General features: G+C 37.7%; 1 protein-coding gene across 1 annotated transcript in view; it reads right to left on the bottom strand.

The window, feature by feature from the left end:
• The window catches only part of LOC136863813 (HEAT repeat-containing protein 6), a 248820-nt gene that overhangs the window by 14242 nt on the left and 213859 nt on the right, over positions 1 to 20719 (bottom strand). Inside the window, exon 16 of the mRNA XM_067140151.2 lies at positions 12208 to 12423. Within this exon, the coding sequence (XP_066996252.2) occupies positions 12208 to 12423 (216 nt within the window). The remainder of the gene's footprint in view (positions 1 to 12207; positions 12424 to 20719) is intronic.

Genomic DNA, 20719 nt, shown 5'->3' on the forward strand with positions numbered 1-20719 from the left:
TAATATGGTACATTTATTGAAATACAGAAGGGACGTTGAAAATATTTCGTTTAGGTAATGTCGAAATCAGAGCGAAGGAAGGACGACAGACTGGAGCCTGACGGATTAGCTCAACACGACAACTTTTAGCTACTTCACAGCAGGGAATATCATTAGTTGGCGTACAAGGAAATACAGAGTCCACAAATAAGTCTTGGTCAGAAAGAGGAAGGGGGAGAGTCATACAAAGAAAACTCACCACATGAGTAAGACCTTGGGATATTTTTGGTAGGACGGAAATTCCATGACCTCATGGAAAAGTACAGCGGCTGAGTGTACGTTCGCTAGCCTAAGTTCGAGCAGGTGGAGATTTAAATCACGTGACCGCTTGCCGGCCAATAGTAAAAATTTGATGGGAGACTCAGTGATACCATCTTAAGGAATGATGGATGAGATATTTTCGTAACTACAAAAGTAATCAGTAATAAATTATTATGAGTACGCGGATGGATATACTGGATTTATTGGAGGTCACGCATGGAAAAATAATCAATACTTATTGGCAAATTAAATAAATTGAAGGCTGGATTTCTTGGAAACCGGACAGCTTGAATCTCATTGGCTGAAAGAAGACCACGTTGTCAGGGACGCTTACGAAGGCGCGAAATGTGAGGAGCGAAATCCACCCATATCTCCTAAATCTGTGATCACCAGGAGTTCATATTTTATCCAGCAGATATGCTAGCGGAGTGGATTAATTTGATGTAAATTTTAACTTCCAATTCGGAGTGCAAGTACCGATATTAAAAATCCACCCCCTCCCTAAGGGGTATGACGTCAACGAATCCGCGGGAAAAAGGCTTCATCCATATATACGGGGCAAGGGATCATCGCCAGCACACTTGTCTTGAATCGTTGGAGCTGAATTGTCGGTCGCCAGCACACGTGAATTGAATATCGGGAGCTGAACTGTTGGTCGCCGCTATCTTAGAATTCTACGGTCGTACAGTCATTTAATGGCGCGAGCATCCGCCCGTATTTGTAAAATGTGATCGCGCTCAAGCAACATGTTAAATCTGGAAATAGTAACGTAGGACAGTGTCTGTCATTTGTGAAGATCAGTGATGTAAAGTAATTACCCTGCAAGAGAGTAGTATAAAGTATATCACCATAAGTACGTGCATAACAGACTGTGTGACGAGCAGTACTTTAAGGAAGTAGTAGCCTTTACTTAGCTATACCGAACCGATGTAATGAACACGTCAAGAATGCCGTATAAATCGGGCGTATCGCGACGGGCGAAATAGTTGACACCTCGTCGTACGTGTCCAGGTCCATTGTGCGGTAGGTGGACGAAGATTAAATAGTGTAAATATATTAAATTCTTGGGTCTAGGATAGAAATTTGTTGTATCCAAATTAAAGTATACAGTGTTAACGTAGTAAGTGGTGAAGGTTTGTGGTAATCAAGATATGAGTCTAAAATAATAATGTGCCAGGAAATCTTTTGTGAAACTACGCCATCAAGGATGGAGGAGTAAAACGCAGAGAGGGGCCGGATGGAGCCTCTCGTCTGCAAAGCTGCAATGGAATACCGATAACTAAGATGAGTACTAAACTGTAAATAATATTTGGGAAATGTTATCGTGATGGGAAAAATGGGAATAATTTGATTATACTTGGTTACCTTCTGTAACAAGATGGGTCGCTTAACGACCCCATCCTAAATTTGTAGCACGGACAGTAGTAAATCATAATAATGTAAATAATCGGGTCTTTTATGTATTCAGTTTGTTGGAGATGTAAATTTGTATATATTAGTGTAGTAAGTTAAGTCATGCATGCATTCATATTTTCTTTGTAGTCAATAATTTTCTTTACGTTTGATTTTGGTTATGCTAGTTAAATAAGACCCGATATGTGCTTTTATGTTTTGTCAATTTTAACGAGCCATTTAATGACATGGAAGGAAAATCCAGCTTCGCCATACCAAGTGTGTTTTGTTGTAATTAATATGGTCATATTTTCAAAGTGAAGTTGTTAAATTTGTGAGATGCGATTAATATAATAATTTCCAAGTAAATCATATCTGGAGTGTTTAGTGCCAGAATAAATTGAGTTTGTACAAGGGGTTATGCGTTAAACATATTACGAGTGGACTACCGTATTACAGGCGAAATTATCATTTTTTTTAAATAATAATAATAATAAATAAATAAATAATATAACTATTTTTTTAAAGAAGATATTTTTTTAATATAATTACGAGGATAATAATTTCATGAATATTGTAATTTCGTGGATAATAATTCATGTGATCAAGTGTTGAGTTTATTGGGAATCATTTAATGACGGGAGGTCGTTTTTAATTCGGAATTAAAGTGCGTGATAATTTAATTTGGTCAATTAATAATATTGAAATGTAGATCGGTGCTAATAATCCGTACATGTTAATGAACGTGTGGTTTAAATTACGGTCCAATATTTTTTACGTATAAATGTCGCGTTTTAAAGTTGCGATTCATTAGCCGGAACCCGTAGGGCTAATATTACGAGACCCTGATTGTCAAAATTTGGTAAATATAATTTCAAGATGTTACGATTATTTGTGGAGAATGAACTAAAGCGTAGATCAAAATGAGATAGAAAATGTGAAAGAATCTGCAGTCAGATAATAAAAGGTCGTATGATGTCAGAAATGAATAAATAAGTCAGTTGATAATTCTGTGAGAAATAAATAAATCGAGGAATATTGAGATAGAAAGGAAAATAAATTCCGTACGAGAGACACTTAGGATATTGAAATGAGTGTAAAATGTACGGGCAGTGTCACAGAGAAATACTGAGTTACGCAGCGGGTAGCATTCGAACCCGTGACAGCATGTACGAAATAAATAGACTGCACAGCTATTCGTTGAGATACAACGGATCTAAGGATAATGAGAGTTCAGATTCCACATAAATGGTCGTATATTGTATTCATTGTAATGACGAGCGAGGACAATCATGATGTCGTGATAATAATAATAATAAATATTGCAGATAAAGGATTAGACCGCCTTAATTAAATGAGCGTTGATAAAGATGTTAAACGGGAATCTAAATGATAATATGCAACCGATAATAATAATAATAATGTAAGGACGATGTTAAATCATCGCGATCAGATTAATAATAATTGTCATAATAATAACTGTAATGATGTCGTTGGTTGATCAGTGAAATGTTTGTAATTGCGACCGATATCCTAATATATATAATTTGGCGGAAATGACCGGTCCATTAATAATAATAACCTCTTAAGTGACGTGAATAATAATAATAATATCTTGAGTCACCTATTCATTAATAATAATAATAACCACGAGAGGGATATAATAATAAAAATAACGGTAATAACCGTTTGTGTTTGCATCCCGCATAATAATGATGATATTAATCAAACGTGACAGTGCCAGGAACCGTTGAATAATAATAATAATAATAATAATAATAATAATAATAATAATTTCGAGGATGATAATTTCGCGGATTAAATTATTTGGTGACAACATCCCTCTATTCGTATGTTGAATAATGAGAATGATAATATTAGAGTCATTTTGGTTACCGCGTTTTGTACGGTTTCCATACGGGACGATGTGACAGTAATACTTGGCGTGTTTGTTTATTTCGCTCGCGAGGCGAGGGGGGCCACTGGCACGGTATTTCCCACCGCTTCTCGTTATCTCATCTGTGGCAGTAGTCTACTGAGGCTAACTGGTGACAATTCAGATCACATGTAAATAATATGTAAATGCTAATTCATTGGTATGGCACCAGCTGGATATCGTAAGATAGGAACTGTCCGTGGAATCCAGTTTTCGCATTTCACGAGAAACATTACCCAGTCCGAGTACCGGTCTCGGAAAAATGTATATAGCCGGAGTACATCATCTTAGTTAAATCAGGAAGCCGACCGTAACATGGGTTATGCTCGGGCTCCCGATAGAAGGAAGCTATATCCTTGAGTAACGGTTCGATTCAAATGGAATCGATCCGTAAATTATACCTCCAAAATGTCATTTTATTTCAGAAGAAACGCAGCAAGATATTGATACCACTTGCGGTATGGCAAGTGATTTATATATGTAACATGTGTGTAAATTCAAATATTGTTGCCACGTGTATCAAAGTTTTATACGTCAAATGGCGTAATAAACCGCTCCTTCTGGCAAATTATTTCAAAGGAAACCACTCTCATAATCTTTTTATTGTAGTTAGATGATGCCCTTTTTAATGTAACAGTCACTTCCTAGTCCTATCATGGAGTCCTTAAATTCAAGTTACAATCGAGCCTTCCCCCTTTTAATTTTAAGTTGCTCCGTTCATCCCCGTGTTCTATTATGCCGTTATATTTATATTTGATGATTTAAATAATGAACCGACACCCCTGAGATAAATGCTAGTCTGGGACTCGGGAGGTGGACGGGTGCAATATATAAAATAGCTTGTCCTGACTGACTGACTGAGTGATTCATCATCGCCGAGCCAAAACTACTGGACATAATGACATGAAATTTTGGAGATACATTCATATTAAGATGTAGGTGCTCGCTAAGACAGGATTTTTGGATATTCCGTAGCTAAGGGGGTGAAAAGGGGGGTGAAATTTTAAAATGAGTGTATCTATATCTCAAAACTTAAAAAGTTTACAAATGTAAAAATTGGTATTTAGAATCTTCTTTAAAAATAAGGAAACACGTATTTTTTTGTTTTCAGAAAATCCCAATAGGACGGGTGAAAAAGGGTGAAAAATGGGCTGAATGCCTTTAAACAGGATACCGGTACATATATCTCAGAAACTGAAGGTATTACAGACCTGAAAATTGTTACTTTTGATCTCTTTTAAAAATAAAGAAACATGTATTTTTTTGTTTTTGGAAAATTCAATTAATGGGAGGGTGAAAAGGGGGGTGAATTTTTAAAATGAATGTATCTATATCTCAAAACTTTGAAAGTTTACACATGTAAAAATTGGTATTTAGAATCTTCATTAAAAAATAAAGAAACACATATTATTTTATTTTTGGAAAATCCCAATAGGAAAGGTGAAAAGGGGTGAAAAATGGGTTGAATGCATTTAATGTTGATACTTATATCTCAGAAACTGAAGATATTAGAGACCTGAAAATTGGTGTTTTGGATCTCCTTTAAAAATAAAGAAACACGTATTTTTTTGTTTTTGGAAAATCCAATTAAGGGGGGGGGGGGTGAAAAGGGAGTGAATTTCTAAAATGAGTGTATCTATATCACAAAACTCTTAAAGTTTATAGATGTAAAAATTAGTATTTAGAATCTCGTTTAAAAATAAAGAAACACGTACGTATATGTTTGTTTTCGGAAAATCCCAATAGGAAGGGTGGAAAAGGGTGAAAATATGTTGAATGCCTTTAATGAGGCTGATTATATTTCAGAACCTGAAGATATTACGGACCTGAAAATTGGTATTTGGGATCTACTTTAAAAATAATAAAGAAACAGGTATTTTTCGGTTTTGGAAAATCCAAATAATGCGGAGTGAAAAGGGGGGTGAATTTTTAAAATGAGTGTATCTACATCTTAAAATTTTTAAAAGTTTACAGCTGTGCAAATTGGTATTTTGAATCTTCTTTAAAAACAAAGAAACTTGTTTTTTTTGTTTTTTTTTCGGAAAATCCCAATAGGAGGGGTGTAAGAGGGTGAATAATCGGTTAAATGCCTTTAATGAGGATACATATTTCTCAGAAACTGAAGATATTACAGAACTGAAAATTTGTATATGGGGTCTCCTTTAAAAATTAAGAAAAACAGTTTTTTTTTTTTTTTTTTTTTGGAAAATCAAATTAATGGCGGATAAACAGGAGTGACATATTGGGGTGAATTTTTTGAAAGACGATATCTACAGAATATCTGGGAAACGTGGAATGTTAGAGACGTAAAAAATGATATTCGGAATCTCCTGTAAATGTAAAGAAATATAGGCGATTTTTTTTCGAAACTCCTCTTAAGGGGAACTAAAAAGGGGGTGAAATTTTAAAATGAGAATTTATACAGTATATCTCAAAAAACTTAACATGTTACAGAAGTGAAAAATGGTATTTTTATCTCTATTAAAAATAAGGAAACGTGTATTTTTAGTTTTCGGAAATACCACTTGGGTGGAGGGGGGTAAATGTGACTGAAAATGGTGTTGAATTCTTATAATTAGGCGACTGTTATCTCAAAAATGAAGATGTTACAGACGTAACATTTGATATTTGGAATCTGCTTTAAAAGTAAAGAAGCACGAATTCTCAGAAAATCTAATTGGGGGGGGGGGAGGTGAAATAATTGAAAAATTAATTGGCTTAATTGTATGAGAATACTTACATCTAATAAACACTAAAGTTGTTAGGGCCTACAGACGTGAAAATTGGTATTTAGATCTCCTTTAAAAACAAAGAAAGTCCCGTTTTGGGAGGGGAATCATCTTGCGGGGCGGGAGTGAAAAGGAGTTGAATTCCTTTCATGAGGACACATAAATCAAAAACTGAAGAAGTTACAGTCGTGATGATTGGTATTTAGAAGATCCTTTACTATTAAAGAAACAAGTATTTTTTGCTGGAAAATTCACTTGGGGGGGGAGTGTGAAAGTGAAAAAAGTGAATTATTTTAATCTCAAAACTGAAGGTAATAGACGTAAACAATGGTGTTTGGAATCTCCTTTAAACATAAAGAAACACGACTTCTTTTATTTTTTTTTGGGGGGGGGGGGCGGTAAATAAACTTAACGGCAGTGGGGTGTAAAAGGAGGTGAGATCAATTGATTTTACTGTTCATAATGTATTTATAAGGAGCCTCCGTTGCTCAGGCGGCAGCGCGCCGGCCTCTCACAGCTGGGTTCCATGGTTCAAATTCCGGTCTCTCCATGTGACATTCGTGCTGGACAAAACGTAGGCGGGACAGGTTTTTCTCCGGATACTCCGGTTTTCCCTGTCATCATTCATTCCAGCAACACTGTCCAACATAATTTCAGTTCATGTGTCATCCATTAATCATTGCCTCAGAGGAGTGCCACAGGTTTTGGCTGCCGACACAATTCCTATTGTCGCCGCTAGATGGGGGCTTTATTCATTCCATTCCTGACCCTGTCGAACGACTGGAAACAGGCTGTAGATTTTCGATGTACTTATTCTGATCATAAACCGATCATTTAAAATCTTTCCTGGGTTCGTTTTCAAGAGCCATCTCTTCTTTCGGAGAAAGTTCTTAGATTTCAGTAGATTCCCCTGGCATATAACTAAAAATTTAAACACATTTGAAATAAACGATAGGAATGAGATTGACCGTCCAATTTTTCACCTCCATAATAAGGTCAATAATGCACGGAAGTATATCATTCGTATGGCCAGAATGGTGCATGTCACATTCTCAACAATGACAATGGGAGCAGATGTAATTTACCGCCAAGTAGCGGTCTTGCATCTTGCTGTTGGGTCCGGAACATCTATAATAATAATAATAATAATAATAATAATAATAATAATAATAATAATAATAATAATAATAATAATAATAATAATAATAATAATGTTCTGGACCGTCGTCAAATTGTGCGGACTGCGCTGGAAACGGGTCCTGGACGGGTAATGACTAAGAATGCAGTCCGTTCGGGGGTTCAGTACCGCCAAGGCACCCAAGACGACACCACGCCTGATCTCCTGAAGGATTTGTTCCATATTAAAACTGCTTATAGGAAAAGATGGCAAAGATTTAGGGACCCAAGTGACCGGGTGGAATACCTGGACCTAGCCCGGGAAGTACGAAATCGATTGCTGGAAAGAAAGATTGAAAAATGGGAGGAAACTTGCCGTAATCTATTAGAAAACGAGTCAGATCGCGAATTTTGGCGGATTCTCTCAGAAAAAGAGTCAGATCGCGAATTTCGGCGGATTCTATATAAAACAATAAGCATTCAAATATAAATTTCAGTATAATACCGTAGCGAAGCACGGGTATCGTGCTAGTAAATAAATAAAAAAGCTGGGCTGAGTGGCTCAGTTGGTTGAGGTGCTGGCCTTCGGACCCCAACTTGGCAGGTTCAATCCTGGCTCAGTCCGGTGGTAACTGAAGATTCTCAAATACGTCAGCCTCATGTCGGTAGATTTAATAGCACGTAAAAGAACTACTGAGGAACAAAATTCCGGCACCTCGGTGTCTCCAAAAACCATAAAGTAGTTAATAGGATGTAAAGCAAATATTATTATTATAAAGAATAAAAATGTAGTTAACAATAAAATAAAATTTAAACCAGGTAGAAACTTCACTATTAAACACTATAAAACAGGCCACTATCCCTCATAAAACAGATGATGAGGTCTGCTGACTGCTCATCTTTTAGAATAAGGGAGATGGTACTTTTAAGTTTTAGACTACTGCACACATCGGCCAGATTCACGCACTCCTTAAGAATGTACACTATGGTCAGATGACTGCCGCAAGTATACACCGGAGGGCGATATAATACCACTCTCTCCGAGGAACTTGAAGGGAAGTCTTCCATGCCTTTGTGTTTCCTTTATCACTCTCTTCTTATTTGAAAACCAGGTGACCTGCCATTCTAACTCCCAATGGAACATTATGAAACTTCTCAGCTGAGAACAAATATCACTGACTGGAACCCTGAGGGCAATGTGACCACCTCCTTAGCAACCCTATGAGGTAACTCTTTTCCTGCTACGCCCATGTGGCTAGGGAGCCATAGGAACATAATTCTGATGCTAACCCTCCACAATCCGGCCAGCAGGTCCTGGATCTGCTGCAGGGTAATGTGGGAACCATGAATTTTCTTCTTCTTCTTTAAGCCGTCGTCTGCAAACGGAGGTAGACGATCCACACGGCCAGCTCCGATCTTGACGTTGCAGCCATGCCATGTGGATTTATCGGAATATCTCTCAGGATCTTTAATGCAGTGGTTTCCCGTTGCCTTCTGCATCCTAATGCCGTTGACCAAACTGGTTCCTCCACCTTTGGGAACAATTTCTTGTCCCCAGGACAATAGAGTGCCCTTACCCATACCCACTCATCCACTCTCAAGAGAATGTTGGCACTTGGTATAGGGGATCTCCTTATACCGGGAGATAATCGGTCCCTTCATTCGTTAGCTGCCTGCATATAAAATATTATTTTTATATGCAGTCGTTGCCCCCTCTCTACCACGGGGAGGTGAATGTCAGGATTTCACCGTCATTGAAACAAGGACCAAATGGCATTTACTTGTTTCTCTGGTTCTTTAAACTGTAATAAGCTCAAGGAGTCAGCACACAGCAGAAAGTGCCAATAATTACTGGACAGCGCATACCACACAGTTTCAAGGATAACATAGAGCTCTGCTATGTATATGATACAGGTTTCAGGTAGAGGAAAAAAGAAATCTCTTATTATAGATAGTGAATGCATAGCCTACTTTTGCTTCTGCCCTCGAACCATCCGTGTAAATAACTACTGACCCTGGATACCGGTGAACAACATACAGAAAGAGCCTCCAATAATAGGACGGGTCCCGTGTTCACTTCTGGGCCGGTGAGAAGGTACATAAAACAATCCGGAACTGCTATTTAACCCCTGAGCGCCGACCTCTATACGTGGTATAGACCCTCTTTTCTTCCGTAGCCGCTGACCTCTATACGTGGTATAGACCCATACATGGTTTCACATTTACGACTATAGCACGAAGAGTTTTGGAGTTATGGATGTGCAAATTGTTTTGTTTCCAAGAAGACATTTTTGGGTTTATCAGTGTTGTAAATAGGAATTGAAAATCATTAAAATGTGGTGGTTTTTGCAAGGATAAGTATTTGTTAAGTAAGTCTGAGCACTAATCTCTGCTTTTTTAAAAGTCTGTTTGCTGCATTGTTTCCCACAGAATAAAATAAAGAAAGGATGATCTGGGAAGTTTGTCTTTTCGCGTGATATTCTTTGCTCTATTTGTACATTCAGAGTGCGGTTTATTTATTATATTGTCTTTATTTCTTGGCTTGTAATATTTTCGTAACTCTCCGCGAGCGCTCTGTGTAGACATCAGTTAGTGCTGCTTTCTGTCATGCGATACGAGAACCAGTTGTTCATGGTGTATATCTCGTTTGTAAGACGATGTCTCGACCTTTTATCTGAAATATGTGTCGAGTTGGTTTGTTTCGTCATAAATATTATTCCCCTCATTCAGTTTCGTTCTGCTGCTTTCGGTCTCACTGCAGTGTCATCAGTCCGTGTGATGTGTCACACTCAGTCGTGGTTTGACTGACAGTAACGTGCTTGAAATATTACATAATTGAGATGAAAATTTAGTCGGAAGTAGCAGTGACAGTATTAGCAGCAGTGATAATGAAATAGATGATGTGTCTGTGGCAGATGCAGTAGTAATGATGAGAGTGACGATAAGGACGAACCAGTACTTGGAAATTTCGTGTAGGAGACTATATATAATTATACAGGTCAAAGGGAAGTTTTCAGCAGTGAATTCTGATTCCTAAATTCCCTAATAATATTCAGACAAGTCACAGGGATAAACATTGGGCAGTTATCTTATCGGGTTCAGTTGATGGAAGGTTTGTTTACAAAATATACTCGCTCGGGGCGGGGAACGAAATATCGAACTCTATCACACGAAACTAAATTACTAAGGAAATGTGAAATAATTATGTAATTATCTGAATGTACATAGTTCCCACATAAGGAATTCCAAATTTCGTGAATATCGGGCTACTCTTATACTTGTAGTAACGCTTTAAGTGAATCAGTGTATGTCAGTCGCGCGTAGCTGAAATCTCATCCGGCCGCAGTGTAGGAAGTTCTTTAAATGGCTACGACGCTGAGGGGTTAAGCGTACACCAACAGGTTGTGTTACTCGTAGATATACAGCATACAGACAGTGGGTGCCTCAAATTCGCAGCGTAGGACAACAGCGACTGATGGCACTTCAGTGGTAAAGGTGGCACACCAGACTCAGCAAGTAGGCTAGCAATGGGGCTTGATCCACTGTTGGCAACCTAACTCCACTGTGGTGGATGATATTCAATCCATATGCTGCACTGCCATAATCTAATCTATAAAAGCGTAGGAGCACTGTGTGGCCAGTCCCCCATGTAGTGCTGCTAAGAAACATTAAAATATTCAGTTTCTTTGCGCACTTAACTTTCAACTGATAAATGTGATGCTTCCACCATAATTTACTACAGAAAATGAGCCCAAGAAATTGGTACACATGTTCTACTGGAGGAGCGACTTCCCCTACATAAAGCTCAGGATGGGGATAAGGAGTGCACTTGAATCAGAAGTGAACAACAGAGGTCTTATTAGGTGAAAACTGAAAGCCATGTTCTAAGGTCTATTGTTCCACTGTCCTAACAGCTTGCTGTAATTGTTCCTCTGCAACTGCCATATTTTGTGAGCTATAATGCAGAGCAATATCGCCCACATATAGCGATGGTACTACTGCTGATCCAGCTGCAGAGAAAACACTGTTTATGGCAATAGCGAACAGAGTGACACCGGGAACCGATCCCTGTAGGACTCCATTTTCTTGAATGTGATATTGCAGATATGCCCTCCATATACTCAGACATGGAATAGATGGAGGGGAAAAATATTTGCAAGAAAAAACGGCAAGTTACCTTGGAATTTCCACTGATGCAGGGCTGAAAGGACGCCACATCATCATGTGGTGTCATAGGCCTTTCCCAAACTGAAGAAAACAGCCACCAATATAATGGTGTTTACAGAGAAAAGTGTCTTGGATAGAAGTCTCCAGGTGTACCAGGTGGTCAGTGGTGGGGCTCGAAAACCACAGTCGTACTCTGACTCATGTCGATTAACCATCCTCTCAATCAGTTTACAGACAGCGGGTGAGACAAATAGGTCTGTAACTTCCTGCATATTTAGGGCCTTGTCAGGCTTGAGGAGAGGAATTACTATCCCCTCTTGTCAAACTCACCCTCTATCCAGATTTGGTTGAACACCCCAAGAAGATATAGTAGGCTATCCTCGCTGAGGTGCTTTAACATCTGGTTATGGACATTATCTGGTCCAGGAGCCATGTCCTTACAAAGCACTAAGGTGCTGCTGAGTCATTACTTAAGAAAAGACCTACATGGTTACCAAGATAAAATGAATATTATACATTTCCCAAGACATCTTGCATTCATATTATTTGTTACATTCACAATCTTACCTCATCACGTAAGTGCTCTTGGTGACTGTATTCTGTGTAGTCCGACAAATTTTGTGAAGTTTCAAGACCCACCACTAAAGCTCGCCAAACATCCATGAAGTATTGACCATACTTCCACCTTTCAGTTGGAGCTCTAAGAGCTGTAGCTGCACCAGTTCTCACTTTGAAATGAACACTATTCTTAACAACGTCCATTAAAGCTGGGAAGACAAGGCACTGAAATGAAAGAAGTCACGATTATCATTATGAACGGCTGATGCAGATGTCAAGAAACAGAGCAATAACATTAACAGAAAATATATTATGGTTGGAACTGTCAGAATGTAACTTATCTGAACCTCAGAAAGATTGAATAGGCTTTCATATCCAGAATACTAAATGTACAAAGTCTATTCAGCTTGCCTGGGCAGGCAGAAGAATAAAAAGTTTATTCAACACTATGTAAAGCTCGATTTACTAACCAATGGTAAAAAGTTGTGCAAAGCAAGGGAATGGAGGGACGGCTGAAGGGTGGTAAGAGAGGGCCACTGCAGTAGCAGGAGAGCTCAAGGCAACTACACAGTCAACAAGTAGACAATGTGCTGTTCCTTAACTAGCAGCAAAGTAAAAGTTCGATCCCCTGCTCTCCTCCCTTCCCTTCAGACTTGTCTGGGATGAGAAATGGTTTCTGTGCATATCTGTTCTTGTGCTGTGAAACAGTAATTGGAATCTACACAATGTATAAATAAGAATCACCATCATATCACATCCAGAAACATAAGAAATTATACATGATGAAATCTATTTCTGGAACTACAACACAAGATTAACGTCTCTGGAGTGTAAGCCGAGTTCTCAGCCCATAGGCTGGTTGGCTCCCCAACAGTTCCACTATCAGCTGAATGCCTGTCTTTCACTAAAGAAATGAAGAACAAGGTAGTTTCCCATACTCACACCACCTGAGTTTGGAAATAATCAGGTCTTAAAATGTTCACGAACATCATGAAGCATATTCTCCTACTAGTAATGTTCATTACATCTTAGAGTAAGGAAAAACCAAAATTAGTTCTTCAGTTCAGATTCCTTGTTTTCTCTTTTTTTTTTTTTTTTTTTTGGGCTATTAGTTTTATGTTACACCGATTCAGGCAGATCTTATAGTGACAATGGAATACGACAGGGCTGGGACTGGGAAGGAAGTGACTGTGGACTTAATTAAGATAAATAGCATCTGGTGTGAAAATTTAAAACCATGGAAATCCATCTTTGGCTTTGCTGACAGTGGGGTTCAAACCTGCCATCACCTGAATGCAAGCTAACAGCTGCTAGCAGTTTAACATAATGCTATATTAGAAAGATTTTCAATGACTGAATACAATTGCAATGAAGTTAAGATACAGCCACAGCAATTCCTTGGTTAAAAATGGGAAATCTCAGTGTAACGTGGGTAAGGCCTCTCTGCCCAACTGAACTGTCACCAATGTGTGATTGTGCTGTCATCTCTAACTGTGAAGGAATTGTCTCATATCTGGGAGATTTTACCTTTTGGGACCAAATGTCTCTGGCATCAAGTTTCTAACGATATCTTTATCATTGAGAATATTCGTGTTTGAAGGTAGGGTACCTAGTATCCCTCAGTTGTTTATTTGATTTTCTGGATATTGATATCCCTGTTGTGTACCTGCCTTCTCCCTTCTCAAACTCTGATTCTCCAATCAGAGAGTAAATGACATCATTGCTCTCAAACAACCTGCCAGGCCCCTTTATATAAGAGGTGTGCCTAAGGGTGTAATGCCCGAGGAGATCTCCAGCAGGAGATTGGAGATCTAAGGCAGGGGTTCAGCATGAAACAACACTAATTAAACAATGTACAGCAGAATTTTAATCTAAGAGAAACTAGTGTGTGTGAAGCTGGGAAGATTCCTACATTCCCCATTAGCATGTAACTGTTAGGCCATCCTGTTTTTCTTTAAAATATAATGTAGGGTTTTCTTTTCAATTGTATGTTTATCTTGGGAGTCTTTGGATTTAGAAATTATATTTCCTGATAAGAAAATTTAAAATGTAAGAATGCAAGAGTGGGTATCCTCATTCCATTCATCAATTTCTTGCGAGTGACTAAGTTTTCCACCCTGCAAATGAGTGTGAACTTTGTACTCTTGTTAAATTACATAGAGAATGGAAGAAACTAGAAAGAACAACAAAATTATGCAATAGTATCAGAGGAATATCAGAAAAGAAATCTAAATAAGGCAAAAGCAGAGATGATACATGTATCTACTAGTAAGGAGGTATCCTGGACTTTATAACTTAGTGAAAGTCTAGGAAATAGCTCGAAAGTCTACTCTGTCTAACTATTAAAGATATGTAAAGAAGTATTTATGGGATATGTATTCGGAAAAGTTATTTTTAATATTTCTTGTAACATTCTGTTAGTTGAAATATCTTTGGAATTTTGTATTACAAAGAAAAGCTAACCACATGTAATAGTTATGATTACGAGAAATGAATACTCTCCCCAGCTGGTGGTCATCCGTGATTATTATTATTATTATGCTTTTATTTCTATGGTGTGGCTCAGGCTATGAAGCCTGGTATTCTACCAAACCACATTCTACAACACAACAATGTACATACAGTTTAACAATATATTACACATTACATACATACTATGTTACTAAAGTGTACACTCAACCGCACAAAATTTGGCCGCTACCTAAAATCAAAGAATCCGCCACATTAGAGACCCACCAATCGGGGTAAACCTGTACAGTACTGGCCATGAAATTGAAATGTACATATTATCTGGCTTGTAGACATCACCAAGATCTGATTTCTAGATCAATGCTTACCACTTAAACACCAAATAGTGCAGGAAATTGTTACTGGAAGGTAATCTTTCTGATTTACATAACATACCTCATCATTAAGTGGAGGTTATGTGACCTGTTCCAATAGTGGAATGTAGTAGGTTAGGTGGTAGGGGCACCGCATATAGGCGATAGCGTACAAACTGCAGTGGTTCGAATTTGTCTAGTGCTCGCTAACTTTTGGTTTTAATAACTAACTACAACAACTTGTAAGCACAGTTGCTTTTTGAAATACATTAACAGTATTAAAAGGGAACATTTATCGTAATTCCCTTACTTCACTTCTCTGTACAGCAGTATATAGGATAGCATTTGGTCAGTTAATAGCTTGGGTAAGAAGGTAAGCAAAGAGAGAAGGTGCATTATTTATTATTACCAGGGCCCAGATTTTGATGACCTAAAATTGTTTAAAAAATGACCTATAAAATGACTGCAAATATCCCATAAAATGACCCAGATACTAAAAAAAAGAAGGACCTAAAAATTTGAATGAAACTAACATAATTTCATCACACAAAAAATGCAAACAGACTATGCCATTAGACATTGAAATGATTTTAATAGGTACTGTACCAGGAAGGCCTAGGCCCTGGCACATATCAATTGAAAAAACTTTATTTCAGCATACAATTTCCGTCCGACATGCGAACAGCTGAGCGAAGGAACATTCCAGTACGTACCAGACTCCACGAGCGAGCCAGGCGAGGTCAAGTGACGTCACCTACCGCTTGAAACTTGCCTCCCCTAGAGATATTTCTCGAAAGAATTTTTCTTTCATGAACTTTTTAACGCCTTAACCGATTTGAACAGGACCAACGCTAAATTGTAGCAGACATCGTAAAAGTAAAATCCTGTAAATTTCAAAGCAATCTGTCCAGTAATTTTTGAATTATAACAATATAAAGTTTAAGAAGATTGAGCACTCTCGGTCACATGATTCAGAACACCACCCCTCCCGGCGCAGATATATATGCCACTATGTCAAGGCTGACGAGCAGTGCAGTGCAGTATGTGTGTGTGTGAGTGAGACAGAGGGGAGACTGACCCTGATACAGTCTGTCAGTGCAGTCTCGAAGATAGTACTTTCCGTCGTGTTTCGCGGAGACGAAATTATGGGATAATCAATCGCCGTCGCACTTGTAAAAGACGTCGCACCGTACTTAGTTTATAGTGTCGCAACTATGATATAATTCACAGACATTTCGAAATATAACACGTGTGAAATCATTGAAGTACGAAGTCAAATATTTGATGTTCACAGACTAGAATATGATGTGTGGACTTAGTTAATTTCACATCATATTGAACTACTACAATAAACAGAAACTGTCGTGTACAATAACTCTAACTATTCTAGGACTCATTTCTTCTAATACAGTACATCCTTGAACTGTGTCTCTCAGGCCGATGACCTTCGATGTTAGGCCTCTTTAAACAACAAGCAAGCATGAACTGTGCCTCTTTATTTACGTAGTGTTCGTGCCATATTAGGACACGACTTACTCCAGTGATAAACTTGGTGAATATTAAGAACTTTTTCTAAGGTAATATAATATTATCACTACCAGAAAATCAGTGTTATCTGCTAGGATAGTGATTCAGAGGCTGTGATGAGAATTATTACACATTGCTTTTTCAAGTATTTGAACTGTGTATTTATGAACGTTCTCAGTGACGATTTTAAATAGTGTTTTATGCAGCAAGGACTGTAATTATTCATTTAACGTCATAAAATTAAAATACGAACTGAACTGTGCTTGACAGTGAATGATAGCATCTGTAATTACTACTCGCGCCAATTGAACTTTCCGTGTGCTAAAATCACCTCCACGAGCAGCGGAAATCTTGGTGAAATTCTACAAGATCCAGCTACCTCAAAAATAATCTCATCTATGGTACCCATCGAGGGACGTCAACGTGGTTTCTTCGTGGAACATCGAGTTCGAGTCTCCGTCCGCACTCTGCGGAATGTTCCAGACTCCCATTCTCCACATCAACATTTGTAAGCCAAATTTTCTTTACTAAGTGAGTAGTCACAAACGGACTGACTTTTTCTTATCAATCTTGAACAGTGATTTTCTCAGTGCTGCATGTGAACAATATTTCGTAGTTTTTGATCATTTCTCAAAAGTTCATCTTTAATGATAAATTTATTTTTCAAAATTTAATATTCATATTACATAGAAGAACTCTAGGATTTTCAAGTGTTCTATATTTCAAGGCTAACAAACTAAGAAACTTTCAACAGAAATTTAAATTCTTATTTCAATTTTCAATTATAAGTGTGTGTTCATTTCATGAACTAATACTTAGAAAGACTTTAGGTGAAAAACTGACACTTTGTGTTTACACAAAAGTTAGTGATATTTATTTATTTTTCTCGAACTGAATTCAAGAAGATTTACGTTTAAACTTTTGATTTCAATGAAAGAACTGAGTCCTATATTAATATTGCAGGGTGATGAATCATTCAACATTATTAATAAATTATTTGGAAAAAGTATAACCATCTATTATTTGCCCTGCGATTCTATCCTGCTCTGTATCGGCTCCAAAATCAACTTCCACTACCTGAGATCCTTCTCATGCCCTAAACCCACAAACTTTTCCTGGTACAGTACCTAATATAATTTAATTATTATTTGACAAGTACACATTATTTGCACACAAATACTGGTTATTACATCAGTCTATTGTTTGACACTTCAAGTTTTTTGTTCTTTTCTTCAAAGAAAATAACACTTCATGGTATGTGGAACTTTTAAGGCTGCAACATTTGAAAAAAAATAAAAAGAGAGAGAATTTCGCTGTTAGATACTCAAATTCTTTATCGGATTAGAGGTAATAAGAAAAATGTGCACTTAAAATACACAACAGGCTATACAGGCTTACCTCACTCCACGATACAGTAGGTGACTGTGACCATTCGTAGATTCTCACAGGAAAAAGAATGACGATTGTCGACCAGCACGGTTTTGTACATTGAAAAGCTCCTTTCAACGTCCATGGATGCTATTGGAGGATACTTGATGTGCACCAAATCACTGGATGTAATTTCTTCTTCAATGCCAATAATGCTGAAATCTTCACCCGCCAAAATCCGAGAGATGGAGCACAAAACATTAAAACCTGAATTCTTGTCAGGAATGTGTTTCAATTTGTCTGACACTATCAAAGGGCAGAGAAGGGTGCAATACAGACCATAATGAAATTCATAACCTATTACTGTCTGACACTGCCACACCAGAATCGCCATGAATGCATTTTAATTCGTCTGCAGCTGTTCTGACTAAATTGATCAATTTTTCTAGAACATGCTTCTCTCCTGAAGGCGTGTAATAATTGACGAAAAGGAACTGAAATTTGCTTTGATGCATGCTAGTTTTTCCTCCATTTGCATATCCGAAAACAATTCTTGAGCCATCTGAATGGCTTTGACACCTTGTACGTTGAAAAAATCTGTTACATGCTTCACTGTCTGAAAGTGGGCACAATAGTAAATATAGCGTCAATCCAACCCCACCATGTGATGCAAGGCTGCAGTTGTAATGGAACGTCGGGTGCTTGGGATCTGTCAAGCTCCCTGTGTGATGGAGCCTTAGTAAATACCTTCTTAGTTAGGGACACAAGCTTCTCAACTTCAGGGAAATTTGATCCGACTTCTTCGGCCATTCTGTGAAAAGCTGCACTGGCAGATTTAACTATGTAAGGCACTGCAGTCACAAAGAGCAGAACATCACCATACCTTACACCCTCAGGCCATAATAGTCCCATCGATTTATCGAAGAGGCGACATATTGTAGAATGCTTCACAGATTGCAAAACTTCGGCCGTGAGAAAAAAAAAAATTCCAGGCCTATCTACTTCTAACGTACCCACGGAAACATTGGCAATGTAACGGCCATCTACATCACTGGTTTCATCGACTGAAACGAATATTTTATTTCTGCAGACTTCTTCTCTGACATACCTTATTGTGTCGTCATAGCATTGGGATACATGGTTCTTTCTCAGAGTAGACTCATCTGGAATTACACGGCCCGTATACCTAAGAAATCTCTCAGTTTAATAGTGCTCAATTTCCAGAGTGGAATGTTGAAAGAAACAAAGCTTCACACAAGTCTTTACAAAACACAGAGGAAGTACTGCCATCGGAGGATGACTGTGAGACTAACAGTCGAGAAACTTTTCGTTTGCTACTGTTTTAGACTCCACGTGTGTGCTTCACTCGACCGATATGTTGCTGAACGGTAAATCTCGTATCTCCTGCCACTTTCACTTCACATATTTTGTAGAAAAGAATTTCACCATCAGTGGTAAAAATATCCTTGCTAAATTCCAAAATTATTTGTTTGAAATGAACAGCTCTGGATGGCTTTAACTTTGGCATTTTAAATACACTCGAAACACAATCGTGGACATTAACAAAAATTCATTTAGCACACGTATGGTTGCACTGAGGTACTTAACCAAACTGGCATTACTGGGCCTACAGTAGTCTGTCTTCCTACTCCGTCAATTTCAACACCGCTTCTGGATTAGCTGCAAGCGCAGATGTCTCCTGAAATGTGGATACTCCAAGAATTAAGGGTTGAACAAAGTTGTGAAGATTCTCATGTCTTCGTATTCATCCTCGCTTTCAGTTCCATTAATATCCAGTACCGTACCAAAAAATGCATAAAAAACCATTAAGAATGTGAAATTCCGTAAAATAACATAATGATACAAAAAGCAAGAAAATGACCTAAAAATAAAATACTTAGAAAAATGACTTAATAAATATGCATTTCTGTAATATGGGGGCCATGAACAGGAATTGTATGTAAGTTAGCAATGTCTGTGGTGAACCATTTAAAAGATGACATGTCATCAGAATCCGGGTCCTGATTATTACCTACCTGCGCTTAATTAGACACATTATTTTATGGTTTCACTCTCAAAGTGGCAGTCATTTATCCTGTAGTGGCAGGGACATTTTACTGGTGTTGCAGACTCTTAGCATAAATTGTGCCAAAAATCGTTGACATGTTATACATACATAAAAGTACACCTTTTTATTCACAAAAGTACAAGGAATAAGAAGATGATTATACTAAAGCAGTTATTTACCATCCAAAAAATGTAAGACCAAAAATATATTGAATTTGTTTATATTATTTATTTTTGCAACACTTTTGCTATATATAATACGTTTGTATTTAGGTAAAAAAAAAAAAGAAGAGATACAGATCCCAAGATAGTGGGTTCAAACCCGGCAGAGGTAGTCGGATTTTTGAAGGGCAGAAAAAAGTCCATTCGACACTCCATTCCGTATAATGTCAGCATGTAAAAGATCTCTGGTAACACATGTGGTGTTTACCCGAAAAAATTCATTGAAATCTCAGCTATAGACGCCCAAGAGAGATCCAGTTTACTCTGTCTGCCATCTAGTAGGCCTAGAGTAAAACGGAACATTGAAATTGACGAGCAGACAGCCAGATGGCATCAAATTGAAATGTCTGCACACGGTAGCTGAGGCCATACGATTGTCATTATTATTATTATTATTATTATTATTATTATTATTATTATTATTATTATTATTATTATTATCAGTTGTGTACCGTATATAGTTTATAGCACTGTTCTGAGCTGCAAAAAATATAGAGCAATTTATACACTACAAC

This window comes from Anabrus simplex, chromosome 2, assembly GCF_040414725.1.
Source record: "Anabrus simplex isolate iqAnaSimp1 chromosome 2, ASM4041472v1, whole genome shotgun sequence".
In the NCBI taxonomy this organism is placed as follows: domain Eukaryota; kingdom Metazoa; phylum Arthropoda; class Insecta; order Orthoptera; family Tettigoniidae; genus Anabrus; species Anabrus simplex.